This window comes from Phaenicophaeus curvirostris, chromosome 1 (genome assembly GCF_032191515.1).
Source record: "Phaenicophaeus curvirostris isolate KB17595 chromosome 1, BPBGC_Pcur_1.0, whole genome shotgun sequence".
NCBI classification, from domain to species: Eukaryota; Metazoa; Chordata; class Aves; order Cuculiformes; family Cuculidae; genus Phaenicophaeus; species Phaenicophaeus curvirostris.
Window position 1 is genome coordinate 62,256,501 of NC_091392.1, and position 27,426 is coordinate 62,283,926.

Below are 27,426 nucleotides of genomic sequence, written 5' to 3' on the forward strand. Positions count from 1 at the left end.
TTTTTTTTCTGATAGAAATAGAAAAAAGTGCTTGGAAAATATTCTTTGTAAACTGCACCAGTGAGTTTTTGCCATTTGGGATGGTAAAATTACTGAAGCAGGAAGCTATCTGAAAAATTTTGGAATTAATTTGGCTTTTAATGTCTATATGATTCTGAAGCTACCTGGAAAACTGTTTTATGCAATTTCAATATACCAGAAATTAAATAATGCGCAGTGAAATTCTACTACATTTTCCAGGATTTCATTCATTTTTTTCTTTTAAGAGGAAACTTGATATGAGACTGACTACTGTTTGAATTATACAGAGCTCTCAATCCATCTAGAACTTTTGCAGTCCTGCTTGCTGTGACCTTTTACCTTTTCCCCCCTCCCTCCATCAGCAATTTATGGTGCTTGCTCCCTGTAGAATTTTCTTTTGGTTTCCCCAACTGCACGGGACACATATGAGCTTTGTGGCCCTTACATGCAGAGCATGCATGACAGCTGCTAAAGACCAAACTGAGGACTTGAGCTGCAAGCTGGAGTTGTTACCATTCAAGCTAAAAAGCCAAACTTCTACAGCTGCTCTTATAACCCCAGTGTTGGCACAAACTTGCTGTAAACTATCTGTGATAGGTTTGGACCAATCTGGAGCATGGTTTCTGATGTGGAATATGCTTTTGGCCTAAGCCCTGATGGACAGATTTGGAGCTGATAGTGTGGTGGCTTTCTAAGCTAGGGAAGCTAGGAAATCCCATTCATACCACGTCAGCTTAATGCTCTAATAAATCTCACTCGATTATTCAATGTTGTGTTCAAGACAGCTTTTATTTTAATGGAACGTCCTCAGTGGGCATGGCAAAGGAGCCACATAGTAGAAGTCTGCTACAACTCCCCAGGCTTTCTTTCAGCCCATCTGTGCTGGTAGACAAGATTAGGGCTTCCAGCTCTTCGCCACCACTTTCTGCTGGAGATTATGACGTGCACTGATGTGTGGCTGAATGACTTTGAGAGAAAAAAGGAAAAAAGTCACCTGAGTAAATTTGCTAGCACTTAGATGTTACTCTTTCACTAATTTAATTGGTGACCTTGTAAAACCAGCTGATTTTACCTAAAGCAAACTTGGGTCCATTGAAGGCAATAGATCTGCTGGCAGCGCTCTGAAATCAGTAACTATCTGGGGAGTACAAGAAACATCCAGAAATAGTAACTTCTTCTGCCACCATAGTGGGATCTAAAAGACGGTGTCTCATCATGGTCCAATAGGCCTTTGATAGGCTGTAAGGAAAGAACTAGAAGATCAGTGAAAATTCTCTCTAGATAACTAGAATGAATCAAAAGTACACGAGCTATACAATTTTATGATGCCCTTCGCAGTCAGTAAATACGTAGCTGATGGGCTGGTGGTGCCTACAGCAGAGAAACTTAAATAAAAGTTAGCAGATTATGGAAGGAATAAGATTGCCTTTGCTTCAAGAGTTAGACTGGATAACCAGTGCTTCCATTAACATCTATAACAAAGATAAGTCATTGCACAAACTTGTGCCACATGTACAATCCATTTTTATAGCACAGTCACACAGTTTAATTCCCACCGTGATCTGTACAAACCAAGTTAGTGTAATGTAGTATCCCTCACTGATCTAAGCTCAGCTGATGCTAAGTTATGGAGCAAATAATTTTGAACTGCACATTTCCTAACATCACTGCTTTCCAGCACAAGACTTTCCTCCTCCTTTCTTTTCATTGAAGTGTTTTCAATTTTTAAAACATTTCTGATCAATTCATTTGCAATAAAGACTTGTAGTTTTCAGGACTCAAACCAGCCCTCAAAAATCTGAGGATCAGGGAGCTGAAATAACAACAGAAGGGCCAGTCCAGAGGGTCTGTACCTCTGCTTATTGCTAAACGAAAGGAGCAGCTGCACAGCAGAGCTCTGCCAACAAGTAGCTTTAGGATACTTCCTTTCTTTTATAATAAGAAAAAAAATATAAGTCCATTATTTTCCTGCCCTGCAACAGAGTCCATTTTATTAAGTCTGAAGACAGCTACTTTTACAAGAAGGAATGAAAACTGGAAGCCCTATATATTACAGCAGTGTTCTGCTACTGAATCAATGCTTGTTAATAACATATAAAGTATTGCACAGTCTGTTTTGCTGTAGAACTCATTAGCATTATCAGTTTCTCTTAACCCCCACATCTTTTTATTTTTCTGATATTCCAACAACCTGCTTTATAAAATATACATCTCTATGTATCAGGTACCACTATTATGGAATTGCAGTGAAAGAAAACTCCCAGTATTATGATGTGATGTATTCTAAAAAAGGAGCAGCCTGGGTCAACGAAACAGGAAAAAAAGAAGTAACCAAACAGACAGTGGCGTATTCACCACGATCCAAACTGGGAACACTACTGCCAGAGTTTCCAAATGTCAAAGATCTAAATCTGCCAGCCAGTCTGCCAGAGGAGAAGGTAACACTTTGGAAATCTTTTCTCGGCTTGTCTTTTTTTAATTTTTTTTTTCTGCATGAAATCTTTATCTAAAATATAAAGACTTTAAATTAGAGTAAGTTTAATAATACTAAGACTTTATTTACGGGGAACCTTATTACTTCATGCCATAGGAAGAAATATCTTCTATTGAAATGGGCAGCTGGCAGTCAGCTGTACAATATTTCTAAAGCCTGTGCACACTCCTTTTCAGAAAGTCACATTACATGAAGCAGGTGAGGTTTGAGTGTAACTTTTTTTGCAATACGTTATAGATCTTTAATCTACAAACACATTTGATAGCATACTGAAAAATTGTTCTGATGCTTTCTTGAGCAGAGAGGGACTTGGGGCATTTCTTGTCCTTCTAGACTAGAAATTAGGAGAATCCTATCTACACGTATGACAAAAGTGCTCTGGCTGCTCTTGGCTGAGCTTGCTAGTTTTCTGATGCTATTCACATGTGTAGTATCAATGTAAAGTGGACAAAAGAATAGGGTTTTATAGTTCTTTATATCCTAATTAGGGCCACATTCTTGTCTTTGATCTCACTGAGGCTTTTTGCTCGTCTTACATTTGAAGAATCCCCATTGACAGAGAAAAATTCACGAATTCAAAGGGAGAATTTACTTTTAAGAACAAAACTCATCTTAAATCTGATCTAGCTAATCTAACTAGAGTCTAACTGATTTCATTATTTTTGCAATTGTATGTAGGTAAGATAAGAAACACTCACTTTTTGTGATAGGTTTAAAAGTGGATTTCTTAAAGTAGAGTGATCTTTTGTGTGTCTCCCTTATTCTTTTTCAGGTTTCTACCTTTATTATGATGTATAGAACTCACTGTCAGAGGATACTAGACACTGTAATAAGAGCAAACTTTGATGAGGTATGGCTGGAAACTACAGTTGTAGTTTAATAATGTATAAAGTATTAATGGATCTGAAAGCTTATTTTGAATGTGATATTATTACAAACTTATGGTTTTGTAATGGCTGATCCTTTTCATGAATAATGAACAATAGCTGTACTTGAGTACATAGTATGTGACTAGTAGCTTTAAACCTCACTTATGACACCATGCATGTTAGAGGAATGAAAGCAATGAGAATGTTTTTGTCTCTCCATCCTCCAACAGGATTAAGGCACCAATATCCCCTTACAAGATGTTGGACAATCCAGTTCTTACAACTCAAGAAGTGTGTCCACCACCACTTATCTAAGCTTTGAGTTGGGACTGAGCTCTGCTTGAAGGCATTTCTCTAAGTGTTCAATACAAACACAGGGCAGGTGCCACAGCCAGAATGGTGGGCTGGGGGCCTACAGCCTTCCATATGTCACAGAAAGCTGTAGCTGAAGACCTCAAGTGCTCAGTTGTGCTGCAGTGCACCCAGGAGCGCATACACTGCACAGCAGTTCATACAATCCATTAGAGAGAGATGAGGTTATACCTGCTGCATATCTGCATCTGAGGGGTTTCTGGCAGTGCATGCAGGCAGATCAATAACTAGACCTGAAAAATAAAACATTGCTGGAATGCAAGCAGTTTTACATTACTTGTGGAGAAGGCCTCTAGTCCAGGAAAACAAATCTGACTACAGAGATGCTGAAGGCCTGATTCAACTATGACATCCAGGTCCTAGAAAAAAATCAAAGGAAACAGGTCTTTTGACTCTGTCTTCTGAACAACACCAAGAAATTCCCTGCTTTATTAATTCTTTCTGTTAATTTCTCATAGTATTCTAGTTTAAAGCTGAGGCTGTTTTAAATCATTGTACTGAGTCTAGATGTGAGAGAAATTTGTGATGCATATTCAGGAAGTTTTATTGGATGAGTCTCAGAATGCTTTCTTAAGATGAGGATGTTATATTTTTTTAGGAAGTCTGTCAGGATTAATGGAGAGGAAGTGGCTGAGCAGCAATGGTATATAGATGGCAAATACTCTTATGTCTCCTTGCCATTTAGTTGATTATCCTATTGTGTGCTGCATTACAATGTAAGGAAGATGCCTATGTTATATACCATCAGTCCAGCTCAGGGACTGAAATATATACTGGGTAAGCAGGGTCACTTAAGGAGAATGGTACTTGTGGCATTTTATTTTTTTTTCACTTAAACATTCCTGCTTCTTCTTATGATTGCAGGTTCAAAGTTTTCTTCTGCACTTTTGGCAAGGAATGCCTCCTCACATGCTGCCCGTATTGGGTTCTTCAACAGTAGTGAATATAGTGGGAGTTTGTGATTCAATTCTGTACAAAGCAATTTCCGGAGTTTTGATGCCAACGGTACTACAAGCATTACCTGACAGGTCAGTATAGCTAGCATCACTGACCACTTTTAGCTCAGCTCTCTTTGTTATACATTTCTAATTCAAGCATGGCACCAGTTCACAGAAAGCTACTTGCTGCCACTCATTGCCTGAATTTAAACCACACTATCAATTCAAAGGAGTTGAAGAATTGACATGTTTCTAAAGAAATGTTCAGATTTTAATGAGACTTGAGTTGTGAAAAGCTTGTTATGTTTTTGTATGATAAAGGATACCACCCTCTTCTTGTTTTATTAACATCAGGCTGATAGTCATGTCCCAGCTTTCAGGTAATGTCAGAAATCTGAAGGCACAGTGCCTTCTGAAAATTTCAGACACTTTCCTGCTACTCTGGGATAGCAGCGTAACTGTATTCTGAATTATATTGACAAAAGGATCTAGCCTGGCTGCTTTGTTTAGAAATACTCGCATGCATATTCAGACACTGCAGCCTAATCATTTGTCTTGGGACCTGATTGTTATTATGCTTGACAGGAGTATAAAACACAAAGATCATACTTGTGATATCTTGGATAAGCTCATTTAATCTAAATACTATCCTAAGAAGAACAGATGCATGCTTATTTTAGGATCATTTTATTAATACTAACAAGTATTTGCCTCCTCTGTTTCAAAACTAAATTCACTTTTCCTTTTCATGTGTTAGAACTCAGCTGGTCTCTTCCTACCTGGAGCTCATCTGAGTCCAAGAAGTCTTGTTTATATAGTTAAAGCAAAATGGAGACCAGCAGTTCACAACAAAAAGTGTAATCGCTGAGTACAGTCAACCTGTTTCCCCCTTTGATTTTCCTAATATGAACATCAGGCAACTCTTTTTCTAAATATATGTGTGCACCTTTAGTATTATTTGACTGATGGTTTCCTGAAGTTGAGTAATTTGTTAAGAATATTACTCTAGGAGTTTATTATTGTTGCTGTATATTTGGCCCTCAGGATTTTAAAGCAGCTCTAATTATGGCATATGTTTTCAAGATGTAGTTCTGCTCTTCTATGAGTGCTGTATGACTGCAAAAGTACAGCCAAAGTATTTTTTTTCTACAAGAAACCTGTTGTAAGCATGGGCTTTCCTTGATAAGACATGTACATTTTTACGAGCTTTACCCCTCACCCCCCCAAATCTATTTCATTGGAAGGATTAAACAGAACAGCAGTCCTTTTCTCAAGCTGCTTAGTTCTTTCATAGCAAATAAGGAGAGACTTGAGTGTGAATATAGACTTTTGTAATGCATATAAAGGGCCAGATTGTGGCTATTAAGCCATAGCCTGCACTGGAGGGGGTGAAGAAGGGTCTCATTGCAATGGAAGCTCACGAAGGAAATCTTGCTGACTCAGCCAGAATCCTCTGAGGGACTTCCTGGGAACAAATGTTGGCCATCCAGAAAAGTCACATTTTATTAGGTGCAGCAAGGACATCCATCCCCTGTCCTGTTAGGTGTCTGCATGGAGCAGAACAGGCCTATGGTTATGTTTATTTTACCAGCTCTGTTCTCAGTGGCGCATGTTAGGAGTACAAACACAAAAAGCTGCCTGGCTGAAAGAGGGAAAGTTCCTTGCATCTTTCCTATATCTCTCTCTCATTTGTGTATCTTGAGTATTACTACAGGCGGTGCAGCTCTCTTTGGCAAAACCAGATGTTGGGGTCCCCTGCGCAATACTCCACAACTTCTCCTGGAAACTGTTATGTTATACTGAGCAATTCCAAGAAGAAGGGCAGAATGAGCCGCCTGCCAAGTTGAGCAGGATGTGATGGGGCCATCAGGAGAGGATAGGAAGGGAGAAGAGAAATATCACTTGTCTGGGAAAGTCCCTGTTCTGTATATAGCTAAGCAGGCAGGTCTTGCTCTGCCCTGACTTCCCCTGCCTGTGTGGGCTTGGCCTAAAAATTCCTCCCCACCCTCGTCACACACTCACTGGCTAAAACCTGCAGCACAGTTGCTGTTGCTTCACTTGCAACAATCCCTGTGTACATCCGTCTGTATAAACGCGAGCACAGCTGAGCTGAAATTCAAAGCTTGATATTCTTGTCTTTAAACAGTTCTGATTTTATGTTTTTATGTGTGTCCAGAGTGGGAATGATTTTACTTCAAGCTAAGAATACCGTTTCTAAGTATCAAAGCGGTGTAGTGGAGAGACTTTCAGTCTTTGTGAGCTTTGGAACATGGTGACATGTTTTCCTTTTCCTTCAAACATTTTCAGTAGTTTTTCTTCGCTCCTACAAATCAAAATATGTCAGCAACTCTGCATAATAGTGAGTTATTTATAACTGACTCATAATCTTTACATGTTCACAGATTTACTATAAAGCAAAGAGTAAACATTCTGATGTAGTTATTTCTCTTTACAGTTTGACACAGGTGATTCGAAAGTTTGCAAAGCAACTGGATGAGTGGCTGAAAGTAGCTCTCCATGATTTACCAGAAAACCTACGAAATATCAAATTTGAATGTATGTATTGCCCAATCTCTCTCCTATTAACCTGGAATGTGCATGGTGTTTATTGACTACAGATTAATTGGAAGTGAGATTAGTGTTGTTTTAGAAGTTAAAGAACTGTCAGCATTGTAAATCTTGTATTCACTTAAAATCTCCACTGGTTCATGAGAACCGATATCATTTAGTGAAATGAGGCACTGCTCAAAATGGGAATTGCTTTTCCTTTCTTGTGGATTCTGATAAGAAATTAATTTTGTTGATAGTAAGCAAACATTAGGGATCATATTAGGCAAAGAAAATTATAAAACAAACCTTTAGGCTAGCACCATTTGAATACAGCTTGAGGCCCTTGCTCAAAAAAGTGCCAGAGTTAAAAATGAAGGAGATCAAATTACCCTGTCACCACAGGAAAGGGCACTAGTCCTTTTCAGGCGTGCTTTGTAGATGCCTGCAGTGCACATCACCTATTGATAAAGCCTGCTTTATTTCACGGCTCTCAATTCTTTCCCTTTCATGAGCACTAAATTCCACACCACAAAGTTAAAGGAAAAAGAAAAAACTAATTTAGGAGAAGGATTAACTATTTTGATCAGCATGAAAAATTAGGTGTATATTTTACTGAGAACAGTCAGGGTGTAAATTGGAACAACTCATTTTAGCTTTTTTGTGTTGTTTACTAATTTATTTTAAAAGTTACACAAAGCTAGCCCTAAGAATATACTTTATCACATCTTTGTCAATTCAAAAATATCAACAATCTGTAATAGCAAAATCTTTTCTGATCTCATAGCAAGAGAGAAAGAGATGGACAATTCACTTTCTAGACATTCTCTATCTGCACTCTTCAACTACCTCTCTGTACAGTACAGAGGGAAAACTTATGCTGTGGCCACTTCTTAGGCCTGTTTGGATAGATCTGCAAGGCTTTGGTGATTTTATTATACGGAAAAATTTGAGTGTATCCTGCCTTTACATAAGCTATTTTTGCTTCTGCAATTGTTTACTCCTCCTCACTGTTTGTGAGAGTGTGCATGGCAAACGGAGGTACTGACAGCCTTGGTCTGATTTGCAGTTCTCAAGTCACAGATTTCAGAAAGAAGAAGCACAATACAGCATTTTAAACTCCAGGTACAGGAAATGCCTTGCTATGAGGTCCATATTGCTTTAATAGAGCTAATATAGGAGCAGAGGACAGGCAAGTACCTCCGGGGCCATCTTACCTCATAGCATGTTAATATACCTCTTCCAGAAACTTTGATCAAATTCTACTTGAAGCTGAAATTAGCTTCTACTACACCAGTCAGAAGACTCCTCCAAAACTTGTTTGCTCTAAGACTTAGCAACGTATTCTGATTTCAACACATAATGTAGCTATCATTATTTTATGCCCACTTGTTCTTGCACCAACATTTTTCTTTCTGTTGAATAGTTCTTTCTGGTCTTCAGTTCCTTTGTGTATCGAGAGAAAATTTGCTATGCTGAACAAGCGAAGCTCTTCCTTTGTCCTCTATACTTCTCTTGTCATCTCATTATTCACAGCATCTATAAATCACTGCTTGTAATATGCCTCTGTAAAACTGATAGAGTGTCCAGATTTAAGGCTTTAGGTCAAGGTTTAAACTGTTAAAACTGGGTTACTTGAATGAACTTTACATAGCCACAGTTACTCATATAGGAAATAGGTTATATATTTTTTGTTCTTGTTTTAATCTAGTAGTTTTGGGAATAATTGGAACTGGATTTTTTTGTTGTTGTTCTTGTTTTACGTTAGTATTTTTAGAAATATTTTTCTTTATCACAGTATGTAAATATTTATCTCTTCTTTACTGCAGTGTCCAGAAGATTCTCACAAATACTCCGGCGACAGACGTCACTAAACCATCTCTGCCAAGTAAATGCTTTAGTTACTCAAGCTTGCTGAACGTCATTTTTACTGACTCTTCAAATAATTTTATGAACTTGCAGACTGGACTTTACCCAAAATGGAATATATTATGTTAGCAGTTTGTCCCCTATATTATTGTGACCGTCTTTACAAAATGAAAAAGTAATCAGCAAAACAATGCTTTTCTAGACAATTGGAAAGCCCTGATGATTAAATTCAGCAGGGAACTTTTATGAAACATAATTATTATTTGATTTGAAGCGATGGTTCATTTACATTAAGTAAATGAGAGGCATTCCTTTGATTCCTTTGATTTCCTATGATTTGGTTCATATCAGGCCTATTGCAAAGAAAAAACCATTTCTGTGTGCCTGACAAAAATTTGATTGTATACTATAAATCGGATGCAAATTAGTAAAAAAGAAAATTATTGAACCACTGGGATTTTAAATAGAAACATTCTTGCAGCAATAGCAAGTGGATATAAAATCTACTCTGAGGTGTTTTATTTTTGCCAGATTACCTGTCAAAAATCCATAAGGCCAAATTCTATGTAGTATAAAAAAGGGGAGGATGCATTGATGTAATTAATGCTTCACTCAGGTATTGGAACAGATGTTTTGTTTTTCCCAGTAAAAACCTGAGTGGGCTTTATTTGATTTAGGCTTGAATTTTCTTGTTGCTTTTTTGTTTTGAACTGAAGCTGGTCAAGAAAACCAACAGAGCTGTTTGAGGAGTTTAGCAGCACCACCACCAGATTAGGATTCTCATCAGGGTGTGTCGTGTGTACAAGCAAAATATTTGCAGCTTATTAAAGTAGACAAAATTACTTGGAAGGTCTCTGTGGTTAGAAGGCCTCGTAACATCTATAAGACATCAGGCTGGTGGGTGGGGGTCCATGAGGAGAATAAACTTAGTGAGCCTAGCTAAGGAAGCGTAAAAGGGGATAAAGCCTATTTTTTAACCTAATAAACCATGAACTAATGAACATATTGGATTGAATTACAGGCCTCAAGAACGGTGATCCACAGTGCAGACATCACTTTTCAAATGCTGGAGGACTGGAGGAATGTGGACCTGAACAGCATCACCAAACAAACCCTCTATACTATGGAGGACTCACGGGAGGAACACAGAAAGCTCATCATACAATGTAAGAGCAGAGCCCTTTGATAAAGCCAAGTGAACTCAGTTTCCTGCTGGAAACAAAGCTCAGTGAAAGTAACACTGTTTTTGCAGCAATTGCTTTGCTTGAAACAAATAGACATTTATCAAAACGTAAGGCAAAGCCCTGTCAAGGTCTTACGTTTTGTGACATAGACCTGGGTACTCTTCCATTAACAAGTTTCTTTCTAGTATCCAGAACAGCCAATGATGCAAAACTTGCACCCAAATTCATGAGGATTTTTTCCCATGAATTTGAGCAAACTGCATCTATGAGTTAACCATTGAACCTGATAAAGTCTAATCTCTCCTCCTGTAGAATTGCTGTAGACTTGTCTTTTGAATGCCTTTGACCCTTAAGTGGCCGTGTATTTGCACCCTTGTAAACTTTTATTTATAAAAAGCTCCATTTTACACAGTGTTTTCATAAACAAGGTCATTTGATGGGGTAAGCTTTCAGCCTGAACTTTTATGACTAAGTAGTCATCCCATATCAAGCAAGCTCATCGGCTAAATTAGATTCTGCTTATTACAGTGATGAGCTGGTGAGTGAGAATTGACTTTAGAGATGTCGGTAAATTGGGTTTAGAGTCAAATTTCTTTTGCAAATATAAAATTGAACTTACTTTGTCCAGCAAGTGTGTCTGGTTGTAAGCTTAGGTGAAATCCTAAGCACACTGGGTTTGTCCCTCTGAGGCACCAGAGAGCACCGTTCATAACCTCACTTCCCTGTGAACCCACCTGTTGTATTGCCATCTTTCTCCTGAGGAGGACGAGTCATCTTTTATCCAGAATCAGCCTTAATGGGGAGCAACCCAGGCAACCACTTGTGGGTGCCCTGCAAGGGTACATTTGTTAGTGGGGTAACTCTTTCAGTGAGTGGCTGGGAAAAGGAGGGGGAAAGTACTTTCACATGTACACTGGACCCTGCAAGGCTGACTTTGGCACTTGTCACACTGTGTGTTAAGTCTAGAAAACTTCTCCCCAGCTTATGGAGCAGAGAGAGAATTCTCTGTTAGCTGTGTTCTGGAGCAAGAAGTGTTTGGTACGCTTTCATCTCCTTCTTACCCCTTCATTCGTTTCCTGAAATGGCCTTCTTCCCTTTTGAGGAGATAGAAACTTGACTTGGCAGCTGGGGAGGTAGCATATAGTGATATCGGAGTGCAGAAACCAGTTGCAACCTTGTATAATCCGTTATGCTTTCAGTATCTTCCCACTGACCAACAAAGAAGGGGTTCTCAAAGTTATAATCCTTAGCAGCAGCAACAGTTCTGGTCATTATTCTGTTTAGGAAAGCTTTTTGTATGTGTGCTAACTATTTAAATGCAGATTTAAGTGTAATCAAATCAAATGGAATTTTCCTGAATGCTAATGGATTTGAACACATTTTTCCATATTTCAGGCCCATATAGTCCAATAGGCAGTAACTCATAAATGGTAATGTAATATGAATGTTCATCATGAGATGTCATGATGTCTCATCCACTGAGATGTGCTGATCTGTATAGAGTTTACCCTAGATATTTTTTCCCCCCAATTTTTAATGTTTATTCTACTTGGCCAAAGATCTTCAAAGACTATACTCTGTATGACTCATATGACACGGAGTTAAGGCCTGCTTTCACATGCTTGATATTAATAGCCAAGAAAGTACAACTTTCAGCTACTGTAACTAGAAAAAATTGTCTATAAGCCTTTAAGCAAGCTTAGAGACAAATCATTGGGTACAAGAGAAAGTCTTTCCTTTCTGCTATGGTAGCTGCCTCTGATAAGGCTTCTTCTTTATTCCCTCCTTCTCAGATCCTGTTAAGGATCTGAAGACTGATTTTCAGCGGTCACTAAAGGCTAAATACTTGCTTTTCTTAAATAGGTTTTTGCACACACTTGCATTGCTCCAGTAGCAAAGCAGGCAACTGATTTGGTTTTCCACTCTTGCTCCCTTCTTTGCACAGCATATGAATTGCTTCATCTGTTGTATCAGACAGTTTTTGTCCAGCCACATACTCAGGTAAGACAACATTTAGATTTCTCTGTGATCCTGTTCTGGATGGAGAGATCTTGCACATTCAATGCAACAAGAAGGATGGCCCAAACGTTATTTTGTCCTTCTTCCCCAATTAATGTTTCTGATCATCCAGCCTTTGCAAATCTAAGTTAAACAAAGTTAAAGTTAGGTGTGAAGCAAATGCATTCCTGCTCATCTTGCTGATACAACTTAGAGACCAGGGAGCTTGTTGTTTGCATTATTCTCAGATAGCCTCTCTGGCTCACTTCTTTAGCTATCATATGTAAGCTTTGCCTCCTCTACCTACCTCACTGTCTTTCCTGTGGTGGGAAATTCCTTCCTCCTGTTATTTATAACTAAGCATAAATGGAAATAGATAGCACTTTGAGATCATCACATAACATAGCAGGTAGACAATATCTTCTTGACTTACTGGGCCTTTTATTTTAGCTGAGTTGAAGAGCGGTTTCTTATGATGTCAAGGCACATGAATCTTTGTCTTCCAGTCATTTATTCTCATAAATAAACTACAGACCTCCAGTTTTAAGAGCCTCAGCTGAATGACTTGATTCTTTTTACTTTCTATATTAAAATATGAATATGTTTGCTTGGGAAAGGTTAAAAAGTTTTCAGTTGCTTTTGGAAACTCTTCTTGATAAATTCAGTGTAGTATTTGTGGTAGTGATTTGTTTTGAAGAAGCAGAACTTTATGGAAATTCTTTGTGTGTTGACATTGCAGATAGATGATTTGCAGCAGATAAATCATGGTTTTGCAACTAAAGTGTTATACAGGTGAGAGCCCTATCAACAACATTCATCCACTTGGTGCTTAGAAGATTATGCATTGAATCTCTTGTATGACCTTTTGTTGTCACTAGGGTCAAGACCTAGCTTTGCATTCTTCGTAGAGGACACCATAAACTTTTCACTTCTGGGTACACTAGGCAGCTGAAGCTTAATTCAGAGGTTAATTTTAAACAATAGGTCCTGGTTTGATCACATTGAAATATCACTTCCAATTATTCCATTTTGTAGAAACAAGAGACCAAGTACACTTACAGGAGAAAGAAAGAGATGTTTGTTATAGCTAGGCAATCTGTTATTAAAAACACAGCAAACTTGTGAAGTTATTGGCAGCTTTTTGTCATTTGTTTCTCTTTTGTTTAAAAATGAATTGAAGTACTGAGATGAGGCATGTTTTATTTTTCTTTGCCAGTGTATCAGGAGTTTGATCACCTTCTGGAGGAGCAGTCCCCTATTGAGTCGTACATCGAGTGGCTGGATTCCATGGTGGACAGATGTGTTGTAAAGGTTGGTAAGCAGGACTAAGGATCTCAGTTGCTTATGAATTCTACTCAGGTCATAGATTTTTAGCTAAAAGAGAAAGAAAAAATCAAAGTCAGTTGGTAATAAGCAGGAGTAAAGCAGCAGCGGGCCAAATCTCACCAGTTTTCATGCTCAGTATGACGACTGCTCACAGTCAGAATTGTGCTTTATTCTGCCTTTGTCTATTCTATCCCAAAAGATGATATTCAAATATAGAATAGAGTTGAGGTTTCTAATCAAACCAATATTTCAGGGGAATGGAGACACAAGTTCAGAGCCATCCTAACTACACAGTGCAAATAAAAAGCATAATCTAGCCTGGCCTTTTAAGATTTTACCAAAATGGATATTTAGCTAGCTAATTCCAACGAGACCTTATTGTGGCCTTTCAATACCTAAAGGGGGCTTATTAGAAAGACAGGGGAAATACATTTTAGCAGGGCCCATAGCAACAGAACAAGAGGTAATGATTTCAAACTAAAAGAGAAGTTTAGACGAGATATTAGGAAGAAATATTTTTCTCTGAGGCTGGTGAAGCACTGGTACAGGTTGCCCAGAGAGGTGGTGGATGCCCCATCCCTGGAAACGTTCAAGGTCAGGTTGGATGGGGCTCTGAGCAACCTGGTCTGGTTAGAGATGTCCCTGTTTGCTGCAGGCAGGGGTGGACTAGATGACCATCACGGTCTCTTCCAATCCAAACCATTCTATGATTCTGTGAAATGTAAGGATGAAACTCTACATGACCATTCAGTCCAGAACACGTCTATGTTGCCTTTTGAGCTGACTTGGGATACCAAGGACTTCTATTTTAATTTAAGTGCATGCACCTACTAACAAATCTTTAAGAAATATTTTCAAAAGTGATCAAACATCACCATAATTTTACGTGGAGTATGAAACGATATGACTATTTTAACTTCTGTCACTAACAGAACTTTGTATTATGATGTTCTTTTAGAATTTCAACTCTTCATTCCAGTTGTTAGAGCTAAGAATTAAGAAAAAAAAAAATTATGCCCCTCTCTCTGATGCAGAAGATCCGCATAGAAAACAATGGATACTTCCTCAGGTTACTTGAAATGGATTGATTGAATTGAGGAACTTTTCATTTAATCAGTGGAATCATTTGAAATTCAGACCATAACTGCTAATTTTCATGAAGAACTTGACATGAATTTTGTTAGCTGATTGAATGCACCTAATCCTTAACTCACACATGGTAATAGTAAATAAACTTGGGAAGAGTGCATGCCTAAGGTGTCCTTTCTGAAAGGTATTTTTGCTAATAAAATGACTATGTGAATTCACAAAAGTAAAAATGTGAAGAAACAACAACAGAAATATGTTAAATAGTAAACTTTAATTGAAATATTAATATAAATTTTCAGCGTAGGTCAAACATTCTTGATTATCAATTTCTTCCTTGACTAGGAAGCCAGAGTGAACATATAAGTAATTAGGTTAAGATGAATATGAGAGCATTTTTTTTTGCCATCCTTTCAGTATTTATAAGGGAAATACTGTCTTGGTGTTGAATAATATTTTACAATTTACTTTTTCTGAGGGCTGTATATAGTCACGTGGCGGCTTTTTGTGTAAGGCTGTTGTTTTTTAAAAAAAAAAATTTAGTGTATATTTTAATGTGAAAGTAACAGTAAGTAGTTTTTCAGTATATAAAAAAAAGACTGGCATATGCATCACTCAGATTTATCAAACAGTAGAAATAAAAGCTTCTCCATGTCAGATATGTTTGTTTTCTTGCAGGTAGCTGCTAAGAGACAAGGCTCTTTGAAGAAAGTAGCTCAGCAATTCCTCCTGATGTGGTCCTGTTTTGGCACTCGAGTGATTCGGGACATGACTTTGCACAGTGCACCCAGCTTTGGTACTTTCATTTTGTTGTAATAATTGCATGCTGCAGTCAGAAAAAGTCTGTATCCTGGCTTGTAGTGTATAGTTTAAGTGGAAGCATAACTAGTTGTCATATGACATGGGCTCTATTAGAGAAACAGTTGAGGCTACTGGCATTTGGAAATAATGCTCAGACAGATGTCTTTGTGCAAGATCTAGGCAGGGGAGCTGGAAACACTACTATATCCTTGTGTTTGGTGTTAGCCCTTAGCTGGAGTTCCCAGTCGCAGGTCATTTGGAGTTGTTGATGACAGGAGTATTCCCTAATGTACTTTAGTGCAAAGTGAGCCTGGTTACCCAAACCATTCTGACCACATGTTGTGCTGAGAGAGATGACTACTCCACACTTTCCCAAGGCTCAATGTTGGGTCCAGTTCTGTTCAATGTATATATATCAATGATCTGGATGTATGGATTGAGTGCACCCTTAGTAAGTCTGCAGGTGACATTAGGCTGTGCGGAAGTGCTGATCTGCTGGAGGGTAGGGAGGCTCTACAGAGGAACCTGAGCAGGCTGAATCGATGGGCTGAGACCAACAGGATGAGGTTTAACAAGGCCAAGTGCAGAGTCCTGCACTTGGAACACAACCACCCCGTGCAGCGCTACAGACTCGAGGAAGAGTGGCTGAAATGCTGCCCAGCAGAGAAGGACCTAGTGGTGTTGGTCAACAGTCGACTGAACATGAGCCAGCAGTGTGCCCAGGTGGTCAAGAAGGCCAATGGCATCTTGGCTTGTATCAGAAATGGTTTGGCCAGCAGGACGAGCAAAGTGATTCTACCCCTGTACTCTGCACTGGTGAGGCTGCAGCTTAAATACTGTGTTCAGTTTTGGGCCCCTCACCACAAGAAAGACATTGAGGTCTTAGTTTGTGTCCAGAGGAGGACAATGTAGCTGATGAAGGGGCTGGAGAACAAACCTTATGAGGAGCAGCTGAGGGAGCTGAGGTTGTTTAGCTGAGAGAACTACCTCAAAGGAAGTTGCAGCAAGGTGGGTATTGGTCTCTTCTCCAAAGTGATAGGTGATAGGACAAGAGGGAATGGCCTTAAGTTGCACCAGGGGAGGTTCAGATTAGATGTCAAGAAAAAATTCTTCACTGAAAAGGTTATCAGGCAGTGGCACAGACTGCCCAGGGAGATGGTTGAGTCACTATCCCTAGAGGTATTTAAATGATGGGTAGATGAGGTGCTCAGGGATATGGTCTAGTAGTGGGCAGGTACGGTTGGACTCAATCATCTAAAAGGTCTTTTCAAACCAAACAATTCTATGGTTGTATGACTTTGTGCCTAAGTAGATGAAAAGCTATCCAGTGAACTCCTTTGCCTCTTCTGCTTTTAAAGGACATAGCATTTAATACTAGTCTTTGCAAAATAAGTGTATTTCTATACCCTGGGCAGATTTTCTCTCATTCTGTTAGAATTCAGAATTTCAGGGTGGAAAAATAGACTTTTACTTTTTCAATGAAAAAGCGTGTTGCTTTTCTACAGATTGAAAAGGAGTTTTGTCTTGAATCCTGGGATAGAAATAGTTCAGATTAAAATGAATTAAAAGCGGGAATGATTGAAAATGGGCTGCTGTGCCATAAGTGTGAATATTCACAGTCACATTGGACCAGATTTGTCTGAGGGATGTTTTTTATAAATCCACATTCATCAGAATATGCTAGTAGAAGATTAATACAGAGTATATGAAGGCTCTGGGTCAAACAACTGCCAGCTGAGCTTTGATGCCCTTTATGCTTTTAGAAACATCTAATAGCATGAATTCAGATACAATCAGATATAGGCACAACATGATCCGTATTTATATTTAATCTGAAACCACTTTGATTTACTTCCCATTGTAAAGAGTTTTCCCAACAGGTATGACTGAGTCATAATTAGAGATCAGGATAGTGAGGATCCCGAGGCTGACCACAACTTCCACCTGCTAGCTTGTGTTTTCAGCACCAGTATCCTGCTCACACCTATTTTCCACCTCCTCTAGGACTCATTTTCTCCTTGAGTCACTGAATCTTTACTTTTGTTGTGGGCATAAGAGTGGCTGATACTACTTAACAATGTTCTTGCCCTGAGTGTTAAAAAATCTGGACAGTGAGGCTTCAGCTGTGATTTCTTGCTTATTAATGGAAACATATATGAACTTGCCATGTAGCAAGTAAATCACAGAATGATAGAATTGTTCAGATTGGAAAGGGCCTTTAAAATCATTGAGTCCAACCCTTAACCTAACACTGCCAAGTCTACCACTAACCTGCATCTACATCTACACATATTTTAAATACTTCCAGAGATGGTGATTCAGCCACTTCCCAGGGCAGCTTGTGCTGGTGCTTGACAACCCTTCCAGTGAAGATATGTCTCCTAATATCCACTCTAAACCTCCCCTGGCACAGCTTGAGGCCTTTTCTCTTGTTCTATCACTTGTTACTTGGGAGAAGAGACCAACACCCACCTCACTACAATCTCCTTTTAGGTAGTTGTAGACAGTGATAAGGTCTGCTCTCAGCCTTCTTTCCCTAGACTAAACGATCCCAGTTTCCTCAGCCATTCCTAATAGGACTTGTTCTCCAGACCTTTCACCAGCTTCTTTGTCCTCTGGACAAGCTCTAGCACCCCAAAGTCTTTCTTGTAGTGAAGGGCCCAAAACTGATCACAGTATTTGAGGAACAATATTGCTATTGCCAAGTGCAGGGGAAGGATCACTTCTCTAGTCCTGCTGGCCACACTGTTTCTGATACAGGCCAGGACGCCATTGGCCTTCTCAGCCACCCGGACACTCTGCTGGCTCATATTCAGCCAGCTACCAACCAGCACTCCCAGGTCCTTTTCTGCTCTTCCCCAATCCTGTAGCGTTGCACGGGGTTGTTGTGACTGAAGAGCAAGAACTGGCACTTGGCCTCGTTAAACCCCATACAACTGGCCAAGCTTATCCAGATCCCTCTGTAGAGCCTTCCTACCCTCAAGCAGATTGGCACTCCCACTTAACTTCAGTTATGTGGGACTTCAGTAAAGCCTTTGATACAGTTTCTCACAGCATTCTGCTTAGGCAACTGGCTGCCACTGGCCTGGACAGGCAAACACTCTCCTGGGTGGAAAACTGGTTGGATGGCCGGGCTAAAAGATTTGTGGAAAAAGGAACTGACTCCAGTTGTAGTCTGGTCACAAGTGGTGTCCCCCAGGGCTCAGTGCTCAGCCCAGTCCTGTTCGATGTCTTTATCAATGACCTGGATGAAGGCATCGAGTGCACCCTTAGCAAGTTTGCAGATGACACTAAGCTGGGAGGTAGTGTCAATCTGCTGGAGGGCAGGGAGGCTCTGCAAAGGGATCTGAACAGGCTGGACCGCTGGGCTGAGACCAATGGGATGAGGTTTAACAAGGCCAAGTGCCGGGTCCTGCACTTGGGGCACAACAACCCTGTGCAGAGCTACAGACTAGGAGAAGTCTGTCTAGAAAGCTGCCTGGAGGAGAAGGACCTGGGGGTGTTGGTTGACAGTGACTGAACATGAGCCAGCAGTGTGCCCAGGTGGCCAAGAAGGCCAATGGCATCTTGGCTTGTATCAGAAACGGCATGACCAGCAAGTCCAAGGAGGTTATTCTCCCTCTGTACTCGGTACTGGTGAGACCGCTCCTCGAATACTGTGTTCAGTTCTGGGCCCCTCACCACAAGAAGGATGTTGAGGCTCTGGAGCGAGTCCAGAGAAGAGCAACAAAGCTGGTGAAGGGGCTGGAGAACAGGCCTTATGAGGAGCGGCTGAGAGAGCTGGGGTTGTTTAGCCTGGAGAAGAGGAGGCTGAGGGGAGACCTCATTGCTCTCTATAACTACCTGAAAGGAGGTTGTAGAGAGGAGGGTGCTGGCCTGTCCTTCCAAGTGACAGATGATAGAACAAGGGGGAATGGCCTCAAACAGAGCCAGGGGAGGTTCAGACTGGATATCAGGAAAAAAATTTTCACAGAAAGGGTCATTAGGCACTGGAACAGGCTGCCCAGGGAGGTGGTTGAGTCACCATCCCTGGAGGTATTTAAAAGATGGGTGGATGAGGTGCTCAGGGACATGGTTTAGTGATTGATAGGAATGATTGGACTCAATGATCCAAGAGGTCTTTTCCAATCTGGTGATTTTATGATTCTATGATAACTTGGTGTCACCTGCAAACTTACTGAGGGTGCACTCGATCCCCTCATCCAGATCATTGATAAATATACTAAACAGAACTGGGTCCAATACTGAAGATAGAGAATTATTCATTGACTCAAGTTTGGGACCCGCTGCAACATATAGTATATAAGATCTGTCAAAATTAGTTACCTGTTATCTCTGTTATAAATCTGGCTCTTTAATTTCCCATTTTTTAGAACTTCAACCGCTTGGCTAACTTTGTAGGATTTGGGTTTTGATTGGATTCATTTTTGTCTCTTCACTGAGAATATCTGTTTGTACAAATGCATGATTATCCTTCTTATATGTTTATATGTCCCCACAGTCAGGGAAAGAATGTGTAGATTATAGCTGATGTGTTTTGTATGGGTGTGTGGTGCTATAGTTAGAATTGGATCAATAATTTTTTGTCAGTTTAGTAGCCAAAGCATGAGGGTTTGTTTGTTTTTTTTAAAGAAAAATCATGCTCAGTGTGAAGCTGAGATAGTGATATAGCTTGGGATTTTCATCAAATTCAGAAATCTTTATGCTGAAAAAAGTAAAATCAGTGAGATTGGTTTTGTGCTTAGACCACAGTTTCCTGCCTCAGCAGAGTATTGAAACAGTGTTAATTGCTGCCAGAACGAGATCTTTAACCAAAGGGGCAGTGTGGGAGGGCTTTCTCATCTTTTCCACTGAAATTGCTTCACTTTGTACAAGCCACATAAACATTTGTTGAGCTGCAGATTTCTGCAGCCTGCTAGGTGACAAGCATTGGTTCAGTCCCTGTTCTAACCCTTATTTATACAGGGTGAAGTTTTCCCTGCTCAAGTGCAACTCCAGTGGCGGCAGGAGAATATCTGAGCCTTCAGATTTTCAAACAGGAACATGATAAGAGAACCATACACTCATCCTTTCAGGCAGAAACCTGAGCCATCCCTGCCTGCTTTCCCCCCAAGTGTCCCAAATGTTGTTTAGCCACAGACACAAATTTATAATAATTTATATTAACGATGACACTCTCTCACTGCAAGGCCAGTTGACACATTATTCATGAATTAGAGTTGAGCAAGTTCCGAAAGAACAAACCCTGAATGTAAACAGCTCAGAGCTAGATGGCAGAAACTCTTCTGCCTTTAATTTAACACACTTCCTTCTAGCTTTTTAGAATAATACATGCATTTAAATGAGTTCTATGGAGAGAAACTAAGACTGATTTACTGTTCGAAAGATTTATATTTCTATATAGCTTTGTTTTTAACTTACATAAGAAGTTTTGCATTTGTACTGCATTGAAAACTGGTTCAATGGGCTTATTTTTAATGGGTTATTTTCCACTTCAAGCAATGTATAGACTCAGATGCTTGCAGTAGTTTTTTGAAAGTAAAATGATCTGTTAAATGATGGGGTGTTTACTATAGACAGGACAGTATATTTTTATCTTTGAAATAGATGATACCGAAATCTGATTGAAGGAAGGTGGAACACTTGGCACTGTACTGACTGGTACAGATTCTGCAAAACTTTTAAACATAGTGGCGTGAAACAGTCCCTGGCAGAAAAAAAAGTTCCTCTCTCTGATCCCTCTCCCTTTTTCTCTCTGCCTCCCTCCCTCCTTCCTGTCTATGCATATCAAAGACACAGTTGGTGGCAGTGTTTGGGTAATGCATCCAGTGTATAAAGTAACTAATTAGTAATAGAAGCGCCACGGTTTTCTCCAGATCTGAAAATCTCACTGTTGTTTCGTTACTTACATGTAATTGCTGTATCTGTTAATAGTTGCTGATACATACTGTATGTTGGCTGGGTAATCATTGCCATGATTTTTGTTAAGTCCTGAAAATTAGAGGCATATACTGTTTGTTATTGTAACTACAGTCTCCTGAACAATTTCTTAACTCTTTCTGAAGAAGTGTGTGGCTTACCAGCCACAGCTGGGTCTTTTTCAGTACTTAAAGGTACACTGGAAAGAACCAAACAGTTTCATGTGAAAAACAGTAGCTTGCAAACACAGAATAAATTATTGTATGTCATGCTGAATGGCTATTCACTATGTAGCTGAAATGCATGCCCTGATATTGGTTTCACACTGTAGCTTACATTTACATTTGACTCATTTCAAAATGTAAAAATATTGCATTCATTGAGTACCAACAACTTGTTTGTCTAGTGTCTTTCACGCAAATTCTGGGCTCAAAAACTCTGTACAGAGTTTAAAAATACACAGTGGGAGAAATAATAGGAGAGGAAGAGAGAAATTCAAAAGAGTGACAAGAGCACTGGAGTGTTTTTAAATGCTGCATTCAGTATTGCCAACCCCAAGTCTTCAAAATAAAGCATTAGACCCCCCAAAAACAAAGACATTTTTAAAAATTAGCAAGTCATGGGCTCTTGTTTGCTTGCTAGCATTTTAGTGTTTTGAGTTCGCACTTCCAAACGTCTTTATGAAACTACAGGCAATGTTCCTTAATTTTTTTTTTAAATTAGAACTGAGCAAGGATTTTGATGGAGAAGGTTAAATACCCACTTAAATGCCCCTAAATGCCAGCATTCAGGTCCAGTTTTCTTGCCTTGGAAATAGCTATCAGTAGTAATGCACTAAAGTCAACAGAAACTTTCCACTGAAAAACTGTAGTCAGGAGAGAGAACATTTTGTGGGGATTCTTGATAATCTAGGTTTCCACTGGGGAAATTCTGGATTGGTAACAAGATTATCAGCCAGGTTTGCTCTCTTTATTGTACTGCTAGATTGAATAGGATTTTATTTAGCAGGACTTTTAGCCCAAAAATATTTCTAAAACAAAATCTCTGCAGTAGTTAAGTGCAGATCCCCACTATTTACCCTTGCAAGGCTGAAGAAACCTGTTCCTTTTTGCTTAGCTTAGGTATGTGAATGCTTCAGGTTCACCAGGAGCCAAAGATGTCCACCCTATAGAACAGGTGTTGCACTCACATGTGTCTTTTTTCTGTGCTGCCTTGCCCAAGAGCACAAAGGTTCATGTTCACCTCCCAGTGTGTGTTCTCAGCTCATATCAGTGATGACAGAAGCCATGCAGGCATGGGGTGAGAGAATGAAACACAAAGACTGTCCTGATCACACAGAAAAAGAACGTGCTCAGAGTCACTCTGAAAGCTGAATTGCAGGCTGTAATTGTGTAATGATATAGGGTCCTTCAAACTACTTCTTTTGCCCTTCAACTGTAGGTTGGAGTAGAGAAGTTGGAGGAGGTGTAGACATGCTTTGTTGTGGTAGAAGTTAATATCACAAGATAAACCTAATTTTTCCTGTGAAGAAACCAATCATTATGAAATTTCATTGAATTTGAAACTTGCTGCTTCCCCTTCCCACAGAGGCATTTTTCCTCAAAATGTAGTATTGGAATTTTGAAATGAACACATTTAGCCGAGGCTTTTAATTTTGTATGTTTGGCAGCAGTTGACCTGGTTCCCTCTCAGCTGGTCATCTTTCTCTGGTTTAAGCCAACTGTTGGACTGGCTGTTATTTTAATGTAACTGCATTTACACTCGCCAAAGTTATTCAGTGGCTTATAGGAGCACGTTTTAAATATTGCATGAAAGTCTAAATAAACAGAAGACCTTTTAAAAATAGCATTGTATGATCAAATCCTGTCTGCAGTTATTACAGGTACTCTGTGTCATGGAGTCTATTGTATATACTGACCAAACTCCATCTTGATATTTGTCAGTCTTCCCCTGCAAATGACTGTTGTTCCTTTCAGGAGGACACTACACAGTTTCTTGGCTCTGATGTTTCTCTCCTCTAATTTTCCTCTGAAATGCACCTATGGTCTCTTCTTACATATCTATTTTTGTGCCTATGTGTGCTCCAGGGCAAACTTTTCTTCACCATCCCTGACGTGTATCCTTCTTTATATATTATGGAAAGCAACTAACTTCATTTCTGCTCAGGGAGTCCCCATCCCTGGAGGTGCTTGGGGACATAATTTAGTAGTAGACAGATACTCTTGGAGCTGATGATCTCTAAGGTCTTTTCTAACCTAATGATTCTATGATTCTATGCAAATTAATTCAATCATGCATTTTAAGTCATTTAATGGTAATCTCCTGGTAATCTTCTCCATGCCAGTTTCAACTTGTACTAATATTTCTGGCACATGGATGACTAAGGTTGTATGCAATATTCTAAATGAGGTTTCATGAGTGCCTTGTACAATAGTGCTAATACTTCTGTTTCTACAGAGGAAGTATATAAATCAGGAGATGATAGAAATTGCTAAGGGCAGAACACCTTACAAGTGTGCTATTAAACTTAATTTCCATTACTTTAGTCTGTAGCATCACACAGCCATTCCTCCTAACAACACTAGCAAGTTCTCCATCTGTATCAATCCTGCTTGAGGGATTTTTTGCAGATTGCTAACAATATGATTTCCTTTTACTACTAATTTTCAAAGTGCTTTTTGACTCTGTCCTCCACGTTTTCTTTTGTCCATATGCTTCCCTTAAGTCTTTCAGGCCTTTAGCCCTTAATTTTTTCACATTCCTGTAATGACAATTATGAAAGAATATCAGGGGCATCTTCAGAGGTAACCCCAGGAACAGGCCAAATGTTATGCTGCTGATGCGATTCAAACAGATAATTAGGAAAAGGTAACGTAGTAGGGGAGGTATGACACAGCAAAGCTGTGGCATAAGGCTTTCCCTTTAAGACATCCTCAATTGTTGCTAATGCCTGAATGTCTGGCAGTTAATGGATGTCTCATCTAATCCAGGCAATGCACTAGAGATATACTATCAGGAGACTTGGAAGCTTCTTTCTGCTTTCCTATAAGTTGTCTCTCATTTGTTTGTCCAACAACAGACATAGTTTAGAAAATTCATACAGGTTGTGCCCCCAAGGCAGAGAATTCAGGATTCTACTTCTGACAGAAATTTAAGTCTATCCCTTTAGATAAAAGGAAACAATTTTACTTTAGTGCAATTGTCTAAATTGTTCAGTTGTATTGTTGGAGAAGAAAACTCCATTAAGTCCCAGCTCTCAGCTAGGCAGGCTCCACTCTAACCCTCAATAATTGATCACACCAGCCTGTATAAATTCAGGATTGAACAGAATTTGTTAGTCCAGAGTTTTACTTTGACTTCTCTCACCCTGAGTGAGAGAAACTTCAATGGCAGTACTATATGGAGGCTGTCCTACTCAGTACTGTTTGTGTTGAATACTGTAATCATTGGTTTAATGAGTGTATTGAGACAGTCAATGGCTTTTTTTGTTTGTTCACTTTATTACCAGGGTCTTTTCACCTTATTCACTTGATGTTTGATGACTATGTATTGTACCTGCTAGAATCACTCCATTGTCAGGAGAGAGCTAATGAGCTAATGAGAGCAATGAAAGGAGAAGGAAGCACAGGTGAGTTTGTTCTTTGTTAATCTTTTGTTGTTTTATTCCACTGCATTCACCAGTTTCTATATTAGGACACTTCTTTATCTTCATCTAACACAGTGAGGTTTATCTAGGAGCAAAATGTTATTCAGTTCCACCGTGATTTGAAGGAAGTCATTTGTGAAGGGGGGCATTCCTGGCTAAAACATTCTGAAAGGCTCTTGCTTGCTTCATGATGTAACTGGGTGCCTGAACTCCATTTCTAACCACACACTTGGTGTTTCAGTAAGAGATTTTTGTACTGAGCCTCGTACCTCAGCTAGTCTGTCTAAACCCCCATTGTATTACAGTGAACAAAGTCTTGATACTCTCACCCTCGTTTAACACTAAATAAATTCACTGATTTTTTTAGTCTAATGGATTTTACCAGCCTAAACAAGACTCCCTAAATAAGAGAGAGAGATAGGAGAACTGAGCAAAGACAAAAGCCAGAGTTTTCATTTCTGGTATGCTTGTGTTCTAAGTGCCTGTACAGAAGCTGATTCAGACTCTCCAAAACAGAACTACACTGCACTGATGAGCCAAACCAGAAGCAAACAGAGTTTGGCTTGAGTCTCTGCTCAGGGCAGCCCCTTGTAATGAGAGATCCTCAGTGATCTGCCTTCCTTGCATCTCCTATTCATTTTGGCAAGTTACACCTCTCTGTCACATTTCGAAAGTTCAGTTCTTCATTTCATCTGTGGCTTAATTTGTCATCCTGTAGATTTGTGGGAAGAAGAGTATTTCAGTGATTAGGGTAATATCTTGTATGTATTGGAAGACCTGGGTTTAATTGGTTGCCCTGCTATAGCCTCTTGGTTTTTTGAAAACATGTTACTTGTCCTTGTGTACTTTCCACACAGCCTTAGCAGCTAGAACTACCCAGAGTGTCATCCTCTAGTCAACAAGGAGAGATTGTCATGACCAAAAGCCACTGTAAACCCCTGGAGATTCCTGTTTCTTTCCAATACCTCTAGACAGTAGCAGTGCCAGACTCAGACTGGACTCCTTATTTTAGGCTTCTAATAGTATATTACAAGAATGTATACCTTAAGCTGTCTGTACATGAGTTTCCAGTCTATACAACATGAAAAAAAGGACTTTACTTCAAGAGATCCTGTGAAGGCACACTGAAAGTTGTAATGCTGAGTGTTACAGAAGTAATTCTTTCAAATATTTGTGATTCTAGCTACACATTGCTTGAAATACAGCCTACAGACCTTAACTGCTTGCATTATTTTTTCCAGTTTCTGCACGCTCTTTGACTTTACGCTGAGCTATGTTTGATAGTTTTTCTCTCATCCTGCAGCAGAAATACGAGAAGAAATTATTCTGAGTGAACCAGCTCCTCCAACTCCCTCCCCAGTGCCGTTCTCCCCAGCTAAATCTGCCACCTCAGTGGAAGTGCCCTCTGCCCCCTCGCCTGTCAGCAATCAGTCCCCAGAGTACGGTGGCATAACAGTTACAACAGGTGGGTAGGTTTATGGCAGCTCGATTTGCTTGAAGATGCTCACCTGAAACTGAGCCTGAGAACATAATGTGCTGACTTTCAAGAGATGAGAAGCCTTCCCAAACACAAATCTGTTTAAAGTATCAGTTATGCCCTCTCACTCTATCCAAACATGATGTCTAACAGCAAAAAGATCGGATGTCTGGATGTTTTATATACTTCAAGGAAATAGGCCAGATATTTTAAGGCTTAGGGAGGTTTTCAAAACGTGAACTACTAGTGGTTCAGGATTTCCTAGTGGCTAAAATGGGAACTGGATTTCTTTCAGCATCTTTGGGCCACAAATATGTTTAAATAGCCATGTAAGTTTCTCTTGGAATGTTTTACAAATCATTGGTAACTTTGATCTTTCAGTGTTAGAAACTAGGAATTAGATGTCGGAAGCCTGTTTTCAGAATCATTCTCTATTGTGGCAGCTCACGAGGTGGTTGTATTCTGGTGAGTCCACAGATTAAAAAGTCTATGCCTAAAGTTATTCATCTTGTGGGCAGGATCGACAGAAAACAAGAAGCACAAAACTGGCTTCCATCCTCTGTACTGTAACGTAAAACTCACTCATTGCCTTCTGGATGTGGGCAGGACAATCTGTCTGTATGATCAAAAGACAGTGTTTTCTTAACTTATAGAAAAAAAGGCAGAAATGTGAATGACTTTCAGAAGGTGTCCCAGGCTGTGAAATTCTGGCTTTTCTTCCCCTCAGTGAAATGAGCGTATAATCCGAATGCGGAAACTATCACTTTTCTGGTGTACTAGAAAAGTTAGAAAAGTTTCTTGAAAAAATATCAGAAAGTGATGATTTACCACACTGGAGATTTTGGCAGTGGCTAAAGAACTAATAAATCTTTCTGACAA

General features: G+C 39.6%; 1 protein-coding gene across 1 annotated transcript in view; it reads left to right on the forward strand.

Annotated features, from left to right (window-relative positions):
* Nucleotides 1–27,426, forward strand: part of RFX4 (regulatory factor X4) — a 98,173-nt gene that overhangs the window by 48,771 nt on the left and 21,976 nt on the right. Inside the window, exons 6-15 of the mRNA XM_069859688.1 lie at nucleotides 2,246–2,459; nucleotides 3,288–3,365; nucleotides 4,621–4,784; nucleotides 7,150–7,250; nucleotides 9,071–9,129; nucleotides 10,132–10,276; nucleotides 13,509–13,603; nucleotides 15,383–15,500; nucleotides 24,933–25,052; nucleotides 26,374–26,535. Coding sequence (XP_069715789.1) covers nucleotides 2,246–2,459; nucleotides 3,288–3,365; nucleotides 4,621–4,784; nucleotides 7,150–7,250; nucleotides 9,071–9,129; nucleotides 10,132–10,276; nucleotides 13,509–13,603; nucleotides 15,383–15,500; nucleotides 24,933–25,052; nucleotides 26,374–26,535 — 1,256 coding nt within the window. The remainder of the gene's footprint in view (nucleotides 1–2,245; nucleotides 2,460–3,287; nucleotides 3,366–4,620; nucleotides 4,785–7,149; nucleotides 7,251–9,070; nucleotides 9,130–10,131; nucleotides 10,277–13,508; nucleotides 13,604–15,382; nucleotides 15,501–24,932; nucleotides 25,053–26,373; nucleotides 26,536–27,426) is intronic.